This window comes from Bos grunniens, chromosome 17 (genome assembly GCF_055505025.1).
Source record: "Bos grunniens cultivar Pamir isolate PY7600 chromosome 17, Bosgru_T2T1.0, whole genome shotgun sequence".
Taxonomy (NCBI): domain Eukaryota; kingdom Metazoa; phylum Chordata; class Mammalia; order Artiodactyla; family Bovidae; genus Bos; species Bos grunniens.
The window spans coordinates 57549958-57568075 of record NC_141181.1 but is presented as its reverse complement, the minus strand read 5'-3'; the positions used below and the strand labels follow the sequence as shown (position 1 = coordinate 57568075).

The following is an 18118-nucleotide window of genomic DNA, read 5'->3' as shown; positions in this document are numbered from 1 at the left end:
TTAAAAATAAACTAAGGCAGTAAGTGCTGTGTGTCCAAAGCCAAGTTGGTTTCAAAGCTGAGAATAATAAAATTCAGGGTTCCCGTTCCCTAATTCAACTTTAAGAGCAAATGTCTTTTGTTGTTAATTCTGCTTGCAACCTCTGATCCCACCATCTCCAGGACCTGATGTTTTATTAAAGCATTTCAAAGTCTGGTTCTGATTATACAAGAAAAGTTTGTGCCTGTGTTCATCAATGTCACAATTCACATGGAGATACCAGCCTATTTGCCATAATCCTCCAGAAGGTCTAAAATCAGGGTAGAGGATAAGAAGGGATTGATGTTATCTTTCCCTGATCATCTGTTCTTGAGAAATCAAAAGTCACAAGTTCTCCTGCTGCTGCTGCTAAGTTGCGTCAGTCGTGTCTGACTCTGTGTGACCCACAGATGGCAGCCCACCAGGCTCCCCCATCCCTAGGATTCTCTAGGCAAGAACACTGGAGTGTGTTGCCATTTCCTTCTCCAATGCATGAAAGTGAAAAGTGAAAGTGAAGTCGCTCAGTCGTGTTCGACTCTTTTCGACCCCATGGACCACAGCCTACCAGGCTCCTCCGTCCTACAGTGTTTTTATTTAGCCAGCAGTTTTGTTTTCTTTAATTAGTTGTCAAGGTTTAACATACAAAATTTTCACATACAAATCCAGGCTTTTGGTTTCTCTCGAAATTCGGAAGAGCTGGCAACATTTGCCTGCTGTCCCTCATGGCTCAGTACTGGTATAGTGGACACTTAGGATCCTTTTGGCTGCCAGCATCTGAACCCCTTTCCTATTATTTAGGGATGTCACCAGTTCACAAGTCTTGGTGGGAGGCAGATGTCACTTCCCACTGCTGCTGCTGCTGCTGCTAAGTCACTTCAGTCGTGTCCGACTCTGTGCGACCCCATAGACGGCAGCCCACCAGGCTCCCCCGTCCCTGGGATTCTCCAAGCAAGAACACTGGAGTGGGTTGCCATTTCGTTCTCCAATGCATGAAAATGAAAAGTCAAAGTGAAGTCGCTCAGTCGTGTCCAACTCTTAGTAACCTCATGGACTGCAGCCTACTAGGCTCCTCCGTCCATGGGAGTTTCCAGGCAAGAGTGCTGGAGTGGGGTGCCATTGCCTTCTCCACACTTCCCACTGCTGCTGCTAAGTTGTTTCGGTCATGTCCGACTCTGTGCGACCCCATAGACCGCAGCCCACCAGAATTCCCCGCCCCTAGGATTCTCCAGGCAAGAAAGAACACTGGAGTGGGTTGCCATTTCCTTCTTCAATGCATGAAAGTGAAAAGTGAAAGTGAAGTCGCTCAGTCGTGTCCAACTCTTAGTGACCCCATGGACTTCGGCCTACCAGACTCCTCTGTCCATGGATTTTCCAGGCAAGAGTACTGGAGTGGGGTGTCATTGCCTTCTCTGGCACTTCCCCACTACTCAAGCTATATACCTGGTACTCACTGGCACATGACCCAGGCCTGGCTAATTAGGCATCTCTCCCCAAAGTTTTGTTGTTGCTGTTGTTTTAAAACATTTTAGTCTGTACTAGGGTATAGCCTATTAACATTGTTGTGATAATTTCAGGTGAACAGCAAAGGGACTCAACCATGGGTCACTGGCTTTAGGAAGACTCCAGTACAGGAGAGAATTGGTGAATTCTTTCTGATATTAGAAATGGTGAAAGCAACATCCAGTGAGTAGGGGCAGTAGGGTCCAACGGTAAGCAGCAGAGTTTCCCTACTGTCTTGGCTCTGTGGAGTAATTTTGACCGTGGTTCCAGTTCCATGGCCTGTCTTTGTTCCATTTTCCAAGTAGGGTTCTCCAGGATTTTACTGACTGTGAGCTATCCAATATTTCATTACTACAATCATTTTCTGCTTATATCTTTTATCTACAAACTCTTCTCCCTTAGAGGCAGGGCATAGAGTCCACCCAAACTTTTTCCTTTATATATTAACTTTAGGCTGCTTATAAGATATGTAAGCTTGGAACTTAGGTCTTCTCTCTCACTTTCTCTTTGAAGTTATAGAATTTTGTCACTGGGAGAAAAGCTAAGGATCATCTAGTGCAACAGTGAGCAAAGTAAGGAGAAAAGTTTCCCAGAGCTGCCTTCCCCACCCACTGCCATTTCCTCTTACATCTCATTGGACGGAACTGGGTCACATGTTATGCTTTAAGCCAATCAGGGAACTAGGGTCACTGTGATTGGCTTAGCCTAAGGAAGTAGTCCAATTTTGGCTGAATATTAGAACAACTGAACAGTTTTTTAAGAGGCCAATGCCTGGTGGCACCCCCTAGGCCAAACTTAATTGATCTGATTGGACTTCTGGTATTGAAATTAAAAAAAAAAAAAAATCCTGTCGTGCTTCTAATATCAACCCTCTTTCTAGTTCAGTCCCCCTAACCCCATCCATTTTTCAAATGCCAATACTGAGACCCAAAGAGATACTAAGTTGCCTAAAGGACTGTATCTTCAATTAATAGCAAAAATAGATACAAGCAAGACCACACACACATTTACTAAGAAATGACATTTACTAATTGTTTTTTCAAAATATGCATGTGAGTACCCATTCCTTTTCTTAGAAAGAGAAGTCCTGAGGAGCTCAAGGACTGAGAAGCAGTAGAGTGTAAGACACTGTTTATCAAATTTGAACACATCAGAATCCTCTGGAGGGCTTGGTACAACAGGGAGCGCTGAGCCCACCCCCAGAGTATCAAATTCAGTGGTTTTGGTTGGGGAGAGGGGGTGGATAATTTGCTTTTCTAACAAGTTCCCAGGGGCTGCTACTGCTGGTCTGGCGACTACACTAGCTACTAGCAGAGTGGCTAAGACTTTTGGCTATAGAATCACACCAAGATCCAGTTCTGCCCCTTACACCAAGTCAGAACATGGGCAAGTTACTTAACATACCAATGAAATGGGGTCAATAATAACAGAAGGCTGGCCTTATGACAACAACTAAATATGAACTTAGAATGTAAAGCAATTAGAACAGTGTCTGGCCCACAGCAACTGCCTAATGAACATTAGCTATTATCATTCATTCCTTCCTTCATCAAACAATTATAAATTGAGTCTTTCCTTTGAGACATGCACTGTTTCAGGCACCAGGAGTACAGTGGTGAGGAAAGCAAAGCCTTGCCTTTCAATGAGCTTACAATACACTGAGGAGGAGCATGATAGATGACCTTGTAAATATACAGTATAGCACAGAGGAATTTTGCATTCCAAGCAAACAATATCAGCTGTACACAGAGCTTTATGAAAACTTGGTCCAACCTTGTTCACATTTTCCAGTTCAAGGAGGCGGTGGCATTGTTTCTAATGCAAAAACCTCTTAGCAGCATGGCTCTTACCATGGCAGCTGAATAAAGCTCAGGTTATGGCTTTTCCAGTCAGGTTCTCCAGAGAAACAGAACCAGTAGTGTGTATGTTTGTGTGTAAAATTTAAATTTACACTTATTTTTAAAGTATGTTCAAATATAATTTGGGAATTCCCTGGCAGTCCAGTGGTTAGGACCCTCAGCTTCCACTGCACAGGGTACCAGCTTGATCCCTGGTTGGAGAACTAAGATCCCACAAGCCAAGTAACGTGCCAAAAAAAAAGTTTAAAAAAATGTGATTTATATTTATATTTATACTATATATTATATTTATGTAGATTTAAAAACACTCTATTTTAAATCACTAAAATGTACTACATGAATTAAAGGGCCAAAGGAATTGAAAAGAAAGCAAAACATGCACAAAATCCTGACCCTGAGCACCTTCTAACATTTTTGACAAATTCCAAGTCCATCAAGATCAAATCTTTGATATCGAGTGCTCTCACTTCTCCCATCCTCAGAAACAAGCAAAACAATAGCTCTAAGATGTATCATGAGAGACCAGGGTAGATGATAGAAATAACTTGCCTCCTCCCCCTGAATAGATCCAAGGTTGTCACTTACGCCCCAAGGATTTCTCCCAAATAATGCTGCAGGCATAAGGATAAGACAAATTTGGCAATTAACTATTCTTACTTAACTCTATGTTTACTGGGTGAGGAACTCCATCAAAGCTATTAGAATTAATCAGCCAGTTCAATGAAGCTGCAGGATATAAAATCAACATTTTATATACTAACAATGAACTATCAAAGAGAAACAGAGAATATAATCCCATTTGCAACTGCATAAAAAAATAATAGAAATGCACTTACAAGGAGATGAAAGATCAATACAGTGAACACAACACATTGAGAAAAGAAACTGAAGAAGACATATATAAGTTGAAAGATATTCTGAACTCACAAATTAGAAGAATTAATATTCTTAGAAAGTGCATACAACCCAAGGCCATCTATAGATTCAACACAAGCCCTAGCAAAATTCCAATAATATTTTCCACAAAAGTATAAAAAAAAACAGTCCTAAAATTTGTATGGAACCACAAAGGACCCTAAGAGAAGAACCAAGTTGACAGCATCACAATTCCTGATTTCAAACTTTATTACAAAGCTTTAATTATCAAAACACTATAGTACTGGCATAACAAAAAGACACACAGACCAATGGAACAGAATTGGCAGCCCAGAAAAAAACACATACATATATGATCAACTAATACTTGTCACCATTAACTTCCAGATGTTCAAGCTGGTTTTAGAAAAGGCAGAGGAACCAGAGATCAAATTGCCAACATCCGCTGCATCATCGAAAAAGCAAGAGAGTTCCAGAAAAACATCTATTTCTGTTTTATTGACTATGCCAAAGCCTCTGACTGTGTGGATCACAATAAACTGTGGAAAATTCTGAAAGAGATGGGAATACCAGACCACCTGACCTGCCTCTTGAGAAACCTGTATGCAGGTCAGGAAGCAACAGTTAGAACTGGACATGGAACAACAGACTGGTTCCAAATAGGAAAAGGAGTACGTCAAGGCTGTATATTGTCACCCTGCTTATTTAACTTATATGCAGAGTACATCATGAGAAACGCTGGGCTGGAAGAAGCACAAGCTGGAATCAAGATTGCCGGGAGAAATATCAATAACCTCAGATATGCAGATGACACCACCCTTATGGCAGAAAGTGGAGAGGAACTAAAAAGCCTCTTGATGAAAGTGAAAGAGGAGAGTGAAAAAGTTGGTTTAAAGCTCAACATTCAGAAAACAAAGATCATGGCATCTGGTACCATCACTTCATGGCAAGTAGATGGGGAAACAGAGGAAACAGTGTCAGACTTTATTTTTGGGGGCTCCCAAATCACTGCAGATGGTGACTGCAGCCATGAAATTAAAAGATGCTTACTCCTTGGAAGGAAAGTTATGACCAACCTAGATAGCATATTCAAAAGCAGAGACATTACTTTGCCAACAAAGGTTCGTCTAGTCAAGGCTATGGTTTTTCCAGTGGTCATGTATGGATGTGAGAGTTGGACTGTGAAGAAGGCTGAGCACCGAAGAATTGATGCTTTTGAACTGTGGTGTTGGAGAAGACTCTTGAGAATTCCTTGGACTGCAAGGAGATCCAACCAGTCCATTCTGAAGGAGATCAGCCCTGGGATTTCTTTGGAAGGAATGATGCTAAAAGCTGAAACTCCAGTACTTTAGCCACCTCATGTGAAGAGTTGACTCATTGGAAAAAGACTCTGATGCTGGGAGGGATTGGGGGCAGGAGGAGAAGGGGACGACAGAGGATGAGATGGTTGGATGGCATCACTGACTCGATGGACGTGAGTCTTGGTGAACTCTGGGAGTTGGTGATGGACAGGGCGGCCTGGCATGCTGCAAGTCATGGGGTTGCAAAGAGTCGGACACGACTGAGCGACTGAACTGAACAGTAGCTACTTCTAAATCAGAACACTTGTAATCCTGGGTCAGCCTCATCTCCTCTCAGGATTGTTGTCTTTCTCAGCATGGCAAAAAACCCCCCCAAAAACCAAAAAACAAACCAACAAACAAAAAACAGGGACTTCTCTGGTGATCCAGTAGCTAAGAATCCGAGCTCCCAAAGCAGGGGCCTGGCTTCCATTCCTGGTCAGGAAACTAAATTCCACATGCCACAATGAAGAGACCGCATGCTCTTAACAATGATCCAACAGGCGGCAATGAAAATCTCGCGTGATACTGCGTGCCACAACGAAAACCCAGCGCAGCCAAAACAACAGCCAAAGTTTATTACAGATATAATACACACTTATTGCTGGGAACTACAGACCAGCAAAATAGAAAACAGAAGTGGTTCATAATTCCCTGCTAACTGCTAAGTCACTTCAGTCGTGTCCGACCCCTAGCGACCCCATGGACTGCACCCTACCAGGCTTCTCCGTCCATGGGATTTTCCAGGCAACAGTACTGGAATGGGGTGCCATTGCCTTCTCCGTCATAATCCCCTTACCTCAGAAAAACAATACTAACATTTTGATACCAATTCTCCTCAGCAGCTTCCTGTCAGAGGGACCCTGTCCTCTTCGCTTACTAACTAGCCCTGTCCAGTTACACATATTAACCTGGCGGGAAGTTACTTATTATTTATTTTTTCTCTCTGGAGTTGTTTCTGGAGGTCGGTTCTGTAAATTTTGTTGGGTGAGGGGCATAGATTTGAGAGACGGACTGAAGTTGGAGTTGTGCTTAGAGTTGTTTTTCAATGTGAAGTGCTCACCTCCTAGCTTTGGGGGCAAAAAGTATTTCAAGCCTTGTTTCTTATGGCATCTGTATTCAAGAACTGGTCGTGTCATTTGGGGTTGTTTTACCTCAGAATTTTTTAGCGCTGGCCACTTTTCGTTCCTTTGAACGGTAACAGCTAGAACTCTGGTGACGACTGGAATTGGCTTTGGCCGTGAGACTTTAATTTGTAATGACGACTGGTGGCTGTAGGGGGTGGCCGTCCCTCTCCGGCGCGCGCTCCCTCCGGGTTCAGGACTCTGGTCCACATTGGAGAGGGCAGCTCCAACTAGAGAAGGGCGGAGTTGGCGCGAGGCGTCGGCCCGGGCCTGCCGGCAACCAGGCAACAGGGGCCTTAGCAACGGGGAGGGGGCGGGACCTAGGGAGGAAGTCCGATTGCCGCTAAATCTCGCGAGAGTTGCGTTTGCGCGCGAACTCTAAGTGCGAGGGTCCCGGGGTCTAGTTGCGGCTGTTGGCGAGGTTTGGGCCTCTGGGAAACGCGACAAGCCCACCGGCCACCATCATCACTCCGTTATGGAGACCTCAGCGCGCAAGCAGCAGCAGCCTGAGGCGGCCAAGATCAGAAACCTGCCCTGGTAGGAGGGGGCCTGGCTGCTGCGGGGAAGGGGATCGGCCGCGCGCGGAGGCGGTGGCCCGAGTGAACAAGTGGCCAGTCCCCAGTCCGACCTCGCCCCGCCGTCCCCAGACTTGAGGCCGGGGTGGAACCACATAAGTTCACCTTCCCTCAACTCCCCAGTCCTGCTCCATTCTATTTATAACTAGCTAGGTCTCCCTTCACCCATAACCCTGGGCCCCCTTTCCTGTTGCGGAAGAGGAAAACGGCCTCCCCACTTGGGTGGCAACACGGGAGTTCGATCCCATGTCTTCTGACATTGCCTTGGCCTCTGTGGCAGAATATTCTCTCTTGCCAAAATAGTCTCTTCTCTCGGTGCGATTACTGGTCACATTCTAAGCTAGAATAATGATGATGATGATGATAACAGCACTTCCTAGTTAACTTTCATTTCAGTGATTTCGTTACACGCACCCTATTAAATGTTGGAATTTTGCAAAGACCCTAGGAAGAAGGCACTGTTATTCCAGCTTTACCAAAAGGCTAAATGACTTGCTTAAGGTCTAGAGTTGGAAAATAGGTTTGGATTTGAACCCAGGTGGTCCAGATTCAGAGCTTGCACTCTTAGCCAGCCTGCTTCCACAACTGTGTCTCAGTGTTGTTTTAAAGACTGATGGGATTTGGCTTGATTTTGAAAAACTCTTGTTTCTTTTCAAAAGTTTTCAAGATAATGAGTTCGGTTTGTTATTACTATAGTAAAAATACATAACATGAAATTTACAGTTGTAGCGATTTTAAAGTGTACAGTTCTGTGGTGTTAAGTGCATTCAGACAGTTCTGTGGTGTTAAGTGCATTCAGAATGTTGTGTGATCATCCACTATCTAGTTGCAAAATTTTTCATATACCTCAAATGGAAACAATATACCTGTTGGCAGTCACTCCCCATTCCCCTCTCCTTCAGCTCCTGGCAACCACTAATCTACTTTCTGTCTCTGTGAATTTGCCTATTCTGGATATTTCATGTAATTTGAATCATACAATATGTAGTCTTTTGTGACTGGCTTCTTAGATCAGCAATTCATGTCCTTTTATTGCCAAGAACATTCCACTGTATGGCTATACCACCATTTATTGATCCATTCATCTGTTAATTTATATTTGGATACAGGTTCAATTTTGGATTAACTTTAGGTGCCCATCCAGGTTGAGATTATAGGCAGATAGCTGGGAAGGTGAAATGAGAGCAGTTTTTCAGCATTATTGACATTTTTAACCAGATATTGGAGGGGGGAGCATGGCCACGGGGATTAGCCTTTGCATTTCATAATGTTTAATAACTTCCCTGATGACTATCCACTAGATGCCAATAGCACCTTCCACCCAGTTTTGACGGGAAAAGTCTGTAGATATTATCAAGAGTTCACTGGAGGACAAAATTGCCCCGATTGAGAACCACTGGGTTACAGGTTTTTGTAGCTCTCTCTTCTTTTAGGTAGGATACGTATGAAAGGATTCTTTTGCACATAACAAAATATTCTTGCCTTTATATATGTTGTAATGCATGCTACATTGTATTTTAGGGTTGAAAAATATCGGCCACAGACACTGGATGATCTCATTTCTCATCAGGACATCTTGAGTACTAGTAAGTATCCATGTGTCAGTGGCTGGTATCCTAGTTGAAGGACCTGGATATATTTCTTAGGGATGTTGTTTCTGCTGTAATAACTTTAAAGAATCTGATTAAGCTCTTTGGGATGTGGCTTTGACAGCTGCATCCTTCAGATTTTTCATTCCTGCCCACGCCCTGGATTTGAACATAGAGTTGAAGTAGATTCAGTCCAACTCTGGCCCGCAGTGAATGAGGCGACTCTAAGACTGATAGCATCTCTCTTTTTCCCCCCATCTTCAGTTCAGAAGTTTATCAGTGAGGACCGCCTGCCGCACCTCCTTCTGTATGGTCCTCCAGGGACAGGAAAGACATCCACCATCCTGGCCTGTGCTAAACAGCTGTACAAAGATAAGGAATTTGGCTCCATGGTCTTGGAGGTAAATGAGAGGATTACCCTTAACTTTCAAAGAACTCTGGTCTCTTATTTTTAGTTCTGCTAGTTTTGTTTTCCAAGTTAGTTGCCGTGCTGGTGGTTGGGAAAGAAGCAGATGTACAATATTTCAATTCACTTTTCCTATAATTGACATTTTTGCCTGGAGATTTTTGGTGTAGCTAGAGGGCAGTGGTAGGGCCAGGTGTTTTTGTTTGCTGTTGCCAACTTTTACTCAAAACACTCAGGGGTCACTTGGTTGCTAGCTGTCTCCCATGTGCCCTTCTGCATGTTGCTCCACACTGTTCTTGTCCCAGAAGACTGGGCTGTGTTGCCAACAAGCTCTCTTGCCCTCTGGCTCCTATTGGGTTTGGCCCGTAGGGGCCCTGGCAGGAGTTGGGGGAAAAATGATGCCTGGTCCAGCCCCGGGTCACCACATTACACAGATGGACAATGTCCCCTCCCACAGGGCACAGCACCCAGCATTTCCCCAGGAGCCAGCACCACTCCCCCAACAACCCCTTAAGACTTGGGAGTGGTAATGGGCCCCAGTAGCCCGTAAGGTATTGCATAGCTCTTGTGGTTTCTCCCACACCTCATAAGCACCTTTTAAAATCTCTCTTCATTTAGTTCTCTTCAAATTACTGAATTTGAGTGTGCTGTCTGTTTACTGCTGGGACACAACTGATCCACTTAGATTATGAAATTCTAAATATTGTCTATTGTTAAGAAAAAAAATGGTTTAACTTACTTTTTTTGTTATAGATCTTAGAATCTTGCTGCTACCAAGATTCTTAATTGTTCTTACTTCAGTTTATTAAAAACTTGTTAACTTCTGGGTTGCTCTGGGTTGTGGTAGCTAAAATTAGTATCATTCTGCTCCTGCCTAGGGTGCTATTCACTGTGACCAGACCAATTAATTATTCCTCCAAAGCATGTCAGTGATTGTCCTCAAAAGGGAGAAGAAAGATAGTCATTGGCCTTTCAGAATATAGTGGAATGATCTAGTGAGCTGTGAGTTTTAAATATAATTGCAATCTTTTTTTTAATGATCATCTCTTTATCTGTCCTTAGACCTAGAGACCTAGCTTGCTGAGCAGGACTGATAAAAAGATACATTAATTCATAGCACACTAATATGTTTTCTATTTATTCTGGCTTCTTTCATGTTTAGCTGAATGCTTCAGATGACCGAGGAATAGATATCGTTCGGGGACCAATCCTGAGCTTTGCTAGCACAAGGACAATATTTAAGTAAGAATTCTTTGCATGATTTCTCTCCCTAAAGATTTTGATCAGTGAGTTGAGTTTTTTAAATCCTCTCCTTTGCCAGTTTATAAAAGTGTAAGAAAAAGAGCGGGGAAGGCTTTGTCAAAAGCAGCCATGAGAAAGACATAAAGTATAGGAATGGTGGTAAGAAATACTAAAATGAAAATATTATCTAAATCTATTTGCAAGTACCCTGGGGAAGCATTAGTTCCATTTTATTGGTTAACAGAGAACTGATTACATCATAAGACTGGGTGAGCTAGTTTGAATTTAAACAAAAATGAATTGAGATCAGGGTGGATAACTAGGATGGTAGTGAAAAAAGAGAGGAAAAGACAGGCAGAAGTAAAGGTGGTAGGGAAAAGGCAGCACTAGGATAATAGGATTCTGGGAGGAAGAAAGATGAAGGTGCCAGAGGACAGAACCTGACACAGAGGTTAGACCTCTGTTCCCTTTAAGAGTTGAAGGAGCAGTGGGGTATTTGCTCTGTGTTACCACAAATGTCTGCTTTGGTCAGAGTTCTAGGAGAAATGAACTTTGTGAGCCGGGGCCCAGTGGCACAAATGTGAAGGTGTAGGTTTGGGCCTGGAAGTCACAGTGAGATTGAAGCAGCTTTTAGAAAGTACCACTTGTCTTCCCAGGAAAGGCTTTAAACTGGTGATCTTGGATGAGGCCGATGCCATGACTCAGGATGCCCAGAACGCCCTGAGGAGAGGTAAGGAGTATGGCCATGTACAGTGGTTGGTGAGGACAGCTCTAGAGGAGAATTAGCATCTTTGGACATGAGATAGGACATGGGTACTTTTCAGTTTTCATTCATCTTCTGACCCAAAGAAATTTCTGTATGCCTTTCACTGCATATCCCATCTGATGATCTAGACAAAAATCTCTGCACTGGGGTATTACCTCTTTTAGTAATTTAAAGACATAAACCTTTTGGGGACTCTTAGGTAATGACCAGACACTGGTGTTTTATCCTCCTTTTCCCTTGGGTTCAGTTTCAGAGTTGGGAATTTGTACTGATGGATGGGGGCAGGTAGGAAGTTGTTCATTTCTAAACTGCTAGATAGGCCTTTCTGCTATTGGTACCCTTAGATACAAAGGAGCCAGGAAAATAATACTAGAAATTTAGTTGCATCAGTCATGTCAGAAAGCTGACATGCTTTCACTTCTTGCCAGGAGAATGATTTGGCCAGGAAGGGAGAGTATGCTGTAATTTGTCAGTCTTAAGGGGCCCGGTGCAGGTAGTTTCTTTGCAAGGACATTCTTAATCTCTCATTAAGATTCTGCAGTGAACAGCTAAGAGAGAAGAGAATCTTTAAGAATTTTAGGGAGGAGTAGATTGCAGCCCATGTTTAAGGAGGAGGAGAACAGAATATCTTTTGGTCCTAAAGGCGTTGGCAGCCTTTCTGCAGCATCTTGTTCTGTTGAGTCAGTCTGGGCAGATCCCAGCGTGAGAATGTTGGTACAGAATGAAACTGATGTCTTAGGCATCTCTGAATTCAGCTTAATGCTCTCGAGAATGCTTTAAGAGTTTGAGACAAAGTCCACTGGAAAGTCTTCAAAAAGCCATTCTCCTCCCCTGCCCAGTAAAAGTTGGGGCATCATCCATCTGCCAAGTAGAATTTTATGCAAAAGGGAAGGAATACTGGATTTCACATCTTAATGGAGTAGAATGGCAAGAGCGCCAGAATCATGGCCAATCGTGGAAAAGGAAGCTTTTTGTACCGTCCTGTTCATCAGCTTGGGAAAGAATGGCTGGTCTCCAGGGACATCCTCTATCACTACCATAGCATCTCCACTTGTCTGCATTCTTGTTTTCTGTACCTTTCACATGACCCTAGAAAAGTGCAGGGTTTCTGGGTCCCTTGAAGAATCAGAATGGAAATGAGGTGGTTTTCTTTTCTCTTGCCAGTGATTGAGAAGTTTACTGAAAATACCAGATTTTGCCTCATATGTAACTATCTGTCAAAGATCATCCCTGCCTTGCAGTCCCGGTGTACAAGATTCCGATTCGGACCACTGACTCCCGAACTCATGGTTCCCCGCCTGGAACACGTCGTAGAAGAAGAGAAGTAAGTATGTTGAAAAGCAGGGAAGGGGGTGGGCCTTGGGAGACTGGGTGTTGGGTAAGGCGACTGGCTGGTATGTTTCAAGGTGATACCGTTTGTAGACAATTCAGGAAACCTGGCACAGGTTAAGCCTCCCTGTCTGTTAGCTGCCCTGGCATCTCACAGACATTCTTCATGAAAGTCATTTGGTTCTTCACTGGATTCCATCCTTCTCCCCTGGAAGCTGTCCCACCTTCTTCCTGCTCTTCTTTTGTTGTTGGGAACTGCACATTGCCAAGTCTCTTCTGCTAAGATGCCACTAGCCTTTCTTGACTAGAAGGGAGGGTCCTGAGTCATCACATTCTGTGTAATCAGATGCCAAGCAAGTAACCAGCCCGAGCCGCTGCTGTTGTTAACAGGTGCCTTGGCTCTGCAATTGCAGATCTCATCAGGACCCTATCCTCCCAGAGAACAGATTTCAAAGCTACCTGCGCAACAGAGCAACACTTGATCCCAGTAAGAGTCCTTCTAGACTTGAACTGGACTGTGACTCAACATGAGGCCAATGTCCCCAAAAGCCAGTGAATTCTGGAGTCTGTAGATCAGGAGAGTATTGTTAACTCCATCCTTCCCTTTTCTTTCTTTCATTGTTTAAATGCCTCGATCATCCCAGGCCGTCTTGTTCTCTCCATAAGCACTTGTGCTCTCAGGACCTCTGAATCCCTTCTGCCTGTTTCCTTTCAGAGTTGATATAAGTGAAGATGGGATGAAAGCGCTCATAACTCTTTCCAGTGGAGACATGCGAAGGGCTCTGAACATCTTACAGGTATGGCACCACTCCAAGCAGATCTCTAGTTGCTTTGGAATAGTTTTCCAAGAAAGACATGAGTAACAGTACAACAGAACTGGTAAAAACTTGATCTTGTTATATATTAAAGATGTACCCCCACCCTTGTGTTTCGATTAACTGAAAGAATAATTTGTTGCAAACAAGGGAGAGATAGGGAAGGACTCTGCAGCAGTAACATAGCTGACTGGCAGCGGCATCCTCCGGACATGGCCAGATCTTAGCAGTGTAAAAAGTACAGGGTTCGGCCTGTCGGGTACCTCCCCACCCCCACATTGCTGCCTCCGCAATTGCCTCCTGATCCGCCTGCAGCAGCCATGGTGATTCTCCCCCTCTGACTGCACAGAGCACCAACATGGCCTTTGGGAAGGTCACAGAGGAGACTGTCTACACCTGCACAGGGCACCCGCTCAAGTCAGACATCGCCAACATTCTGGACTGGATGTTGAATCAAGACTTCACCACGGCCTACAGGAATATCCTTTCTCTTGCCCTGCAGTCGGTGCATTAAGTGTCCAGGGTCTGAACATGGAACTCTTTTCAGCTCATGATGGAACACGATGTCTGTGGGTGGAATGAGTGCTTGTCTTTAATGTCACAGAGTTCTTCCTGAAGGGCCCTGACCTGGGTGTGGCTTGCAGCCGCTCCACTCACAGATGGGAGGGAAGCACTTAGACCTTGGGTAGAAGATGCAGTCATTTTCAAGATGTCACTGTTACTCTTGTTTTCCTGTAAAATTAAGAGCTAGGTGTAGTGATGTAAAGCCTTTTGGGGAATGCATTTGGTTCTATTCTCTACTAGACAGATACAACTGTTATCTTTCAGAAAACTCTTATTGGATGGAGATGAAAACAGAAAAATAAGAATTTGGGTCCAACATATGCCACTTCAGATGGAAAGCAACAGCTGTGTTGGGGTGAAAAGCCCTGCTTTCAAAAGTCACTCTCTACAGTGTTTGTCCTGGAACTTGGTCCCTTTGCCTTAACTGTTCCTCTCTAGATATCATGGAGTTAAAAACTCTGAAGGGGTTGGCGTTACACGACATCCTGACAGAGATACACCTGTTCGTGCACAGAGGTAACTCATGTTCCTCCCTGGTTCAGAAGCTATGTATAAAGCAGCATTCTTTGAGGTTGGGGGTGATTGGAGAGGGAACCTGAAGCTCCACTGTCCACTTTGGAAACAAAGAAACAGGAATGAAGAGGTGTAAACCTGGTCCCTCATTTTTTGTTTTATCTTGCTATTTAAAACCTTATTCTAAAAATACTCTTGACCTCTAGAATGCTGGGGGGAAAGAAGAAAAGAAATTTCTGAAAGGCTAACTTATGTCCTCCAAGGGTTCATATTTTAAAGCAAAAAGTAGGATATTGTAATTCGTATTTCTAAAAGGGTATTTTCCCCAAAAGGAGAGAGGGAGAAGGAAGATCTAGCTTCACATCAGCCAGAGTGGTCTCACCTAAACCATTTTAAGTTCCCCACTTGGTTGTATGTTATGTACAGAGAACTGCTTCTCGACCCTGGCCCATATACAACCCACCCCAGGCCAATCCAGTTAGCCCTTTGAGGGAGGACCAGACACTTGTGTCTTCCAAGCTCTGAGTGGTCTGCTGTTCAGCCTCATGGAGAAGCTCCTCCCTGACCTGCAGTCACCTGCGGACCGTCTGGTCCATGAACACTGGTTCTGCCAGTTCCTTTCTAAGCCGCTGGCTGGTGTGAAATTCTGCCCAAGAACATGGTTGGCTCAGGCCCAGCTCTGCACTTTGTGGACACTGAGAATGAATCGACCTTTAAAAATCAATCGTTTTTAAAACTGGGATAGCAAGTGAGAACTCAGCTTTGATGGTAACTTAGAGTGACCCAGCAGAGAAGGCAATGGCACCCCACTCCAGTACTCTTGCCTGGAAAATCCCATGGGTGGAGGAGCCTGGTAGGCTGCAGTCCATGGGGTTGCTAAGAGTCGGATACAACTGAGCGACTTCACTTTCACTTTTCACTTTCCTGCACTGGAGAAGGAAATGGCAACCCACTCCAGTGTTCTTGCCTGGAGAATCCCAGGGACAGGGGAGCCTGGTGGGCTGCCGTCTATGGGGTCGCACAGAGTCGGACACGACTGAAGTGACTTAGCAGCAGCAGCAGTAGAGTGACCCAGTGGCTGACAGCATTATGGACGGCTCTTCCACCTTCTCATGATCACTCTGGAACCTGCTCATTTTTTTAGCTGCCCTACAGACTCAAAAAGAATAAAAACTTTGAAAACCTACACACTGTACTTCTAGAAGCATGGTGTCTCAAGATCTGTAGCTTCAAGAGATTAGTCTTATCTGATGTGGAAACTCATACTTGTCCTCTGTGATGTTTTTAACAGTAAATGACAGACCCCACTCATTTGATTTTTCTCCCAGTTGACTTTCCATCTTCAGTTCGAATACATTTATTGACCAAAATGGCAGACATTGAGTGAGTATTTATTTTCCGGTTTTGTTTTCCTGCTTTCCCTTTGTTCTTTGTTTCTACTTGTTTAGGATCAACGGTTTGGTCTAAATCATTCATACTTGGTGGAGTCTAGTTTTGGGTGGGATTACTGAACCAAGCGGGGGGAAGGGTATGAGCTGCTTTTTTAAAGCACAGGGATTAAGCAAGGACAGGTACAGCTCAGTTACATATTTGAGATAAAGGCCTCTCCATCAGCCTCAGAGGCCGGGTCCACCCTTGTTCTCCACGTGCTCTTGTTATTTGGGAGGTCTGCTTTAGTTCAAACATCTAGGTTGTTTGGGGACAGCCAGCTATCCAGCTGTTATTAAGGCATTTTGGCATATGAAAGCATATTGCAGGGAAAGTAAACATAAACTCAATTTTCCACTTTGGCTGCTTCAGTAAACACAGTTATTAACCCCCAGTGAAGCTGGCAGCTCTCATCTGAGTAGACAAAAAGCACTGGGTTCAAAATAGACATCCACATCAGCCAGCTCCAATTCACCATCACTGGTATTCACACGTACCAATTAGGTCACTTCTTATTGCTATACTGTGAATTGCAGTTTTACTTTGAGTAGCTGGGCACTTGAGAAGGTTGCAAGATAAATACCAGTGTCTTGCTTTATTGACTAGACCACAGAACCACAGATATGGCAAACCAAACTTCCCAGTGAATTAGGAGAAAGGAAACTTAATTAAAATCCTTCTCAATGCATTTTGTAGGTGAAGAAATAATCCCTAGTCACACGCATTTTGCATATTCACATAGAGCTTCAACAAAGTTAAGTTCAGATCACTGCTACTGGTAACAATTTTTAAAAAAATTTTTACTTTGAATCAGATTTATGGATGAATATTTGAGGCAGCAAAGAAAATGTCAGGGAACACAAAAGATTGCTGCCTGGGATGAATTTCCATTCCCTCCTTCCAGCCCTGCAGCCGACTTTAGGTCTGATTGCTATTGTTCTGTGGTCAAAAGGCAGCTGCCGTGCTATTCTCTCTCCTTACTTCGGTTTGCTTTCTTTTAGGTACAGACTTGCTGTTGGCACCAGTGAGAAGATTCAGCTGAGTTCCCTCATTGCCGCTTTTCAAGTCACCAGAGACCTGATTGTCACTGAGGCCTAGATGCTGGGGACCACACGCTGCCAACTAACTCTCAGGCCCAGAAGTGACAGGAGAGCAGGGGACACAAGTGAACAGCTGCCTGGGCTGGGTGTTTACACAGTCACCCCCACCTGTGTAAAATTGTTCCAGGCATGGATGGGCAGACATTTAAATACTGTTTGTGGCTGTTTGGAGCAGGGCTGTACAAAGCAGTTTTAAAGTCCAGCTCTCTTACTGCACTATGCGTGTGTGTCTTACAAGGGAACAAAGCAAAACCCATTTTTAGCCTTAAGGCTTTTACCCTTCAGTTGCTTGGATGATAGGAAATTGGCGTACCCTATTTGGAACATCAGGCTTTCAAATCTAATACGGCCCAAGTATCTTCCAACACAAGATAAAAAGAACATCACCAAAGTCACGTTTGTAAATCTAATCTGTGCTATACTTTAAACAGGTGTTAATGGGTTTCTGGCCCAAGCCATTATGCTTTTATAAAATGAACTCAATTTTCTTCCTTTAAAACCTGGACTTTTTATTTTTGCTCTTGAAGTAGAATAATTGCTTGCCAGTTCCTAATTGTAGTGTGGACAGGAGAGAAAACGTTTGAAGTGATGCCACTGGGGCCAGAGATCATCCAACACTGACTTGTTTAACCCAGGGCACATGAGATGAAGCCTGACTAAGCCTGCCAGTGCTGAAAGGATTGGAACTCCTCGTATTTAAATAGAAGACAGTTTATCTGCAAGCATTTGTGCTGCATCTGTGACAGGGTTCTGCACAGTAAAAATAAAGCAGCTTACTTACTGTTTAAGTGACTCCTCTTTCCTTAGCCGGCTACACAGAGGCTGACTTGTTCGACTTGCATTTATATGAAAAAGCCGCCTCCGACCCTGATTATCACAGAATTAACTTTCTCTGGAGGCTGTTCTTTATAAAGGTGTCTAATTCTTATACTGTCAAAAGGGAGAAGTTGGTTACACCCATCACTCAGGTGGGCCTTGTCTGAAGCTAATGGCCTGGGGGTGGGGGTGGGGGATTGTCTCAAGGTAGCTGCCCAGGGCCTCTCAGACTACACCGTGTATGATATTTCAAGATGA

General features: G+C 43.9%; 1 protein-coding gene across 2 annotated transcripts; it reads left to right on the top strand.

Moving 5' to 3' along the window:
* The first annotated feature begins 7021 nt into the window (after positions 1–7021).
* On the top strand, positions 7022–17832 carry RFC5 (replication factor C subunit 5). Of its 2 annotated transcripts, XM_086347992.1 has the most exons (11): positions 7022–7254; positions 8814–8878; positions 9146–9282; positions 10450–10529; positions 11186–11259; positions 12460–12619; positions 13340–13421; positions 13789–13923; positions 14447–14519; positions 15845–15899; positions 16946–17832. In XM_086347992.1, the coding sequence occupies exons 1-11, from the start codon at positions 7193–7195 to the stop codon at positions 17040–17042; spliced, it is 1020 nt and encodes a 339-aa protein (XP_086204118.1). In that variant the 5' UTR covers positions 7022–7192; the 3' UTR covers positions 17043–17832. The 2 variants fall into 2 exon arrangements, with proteins under 2 accessions (XP_086204118.1, XP_086204119.1); XM_086347993.1 differs by lacking the exon at positions 15845–15899.
* Positions 17833–18118: the final 286 nt, after the last annotated feature.

What these genes read in the sequence shown, in the direction of transcription:
- RFC5 (XM_086347992.1), top strand. Translation starts at nt 7,193, where the DNA reads ATGGAGACCTCAGCGCGCAAGCAGCAGCAGCCTGAGGCGGCCAAGATC. An exon ending in CCACGGCCTACAGGAATATC is followed by an intron (nt 13,924 to 14,446) that starts CTTTCTCTTGCC and finishes TCTCTAGATATC; the next exon opens with ATGGAGTTAAAAACTCTGAA. An exon ending in ACACCTGTTCGTGCACAGAG is followed by an intron (nt 14,520 to 15,844) that starts GTAACTCATGTT and finishes TTTTTCTCCCAG; the next exon opens with TTGACTTTCCATCTTCAGTT.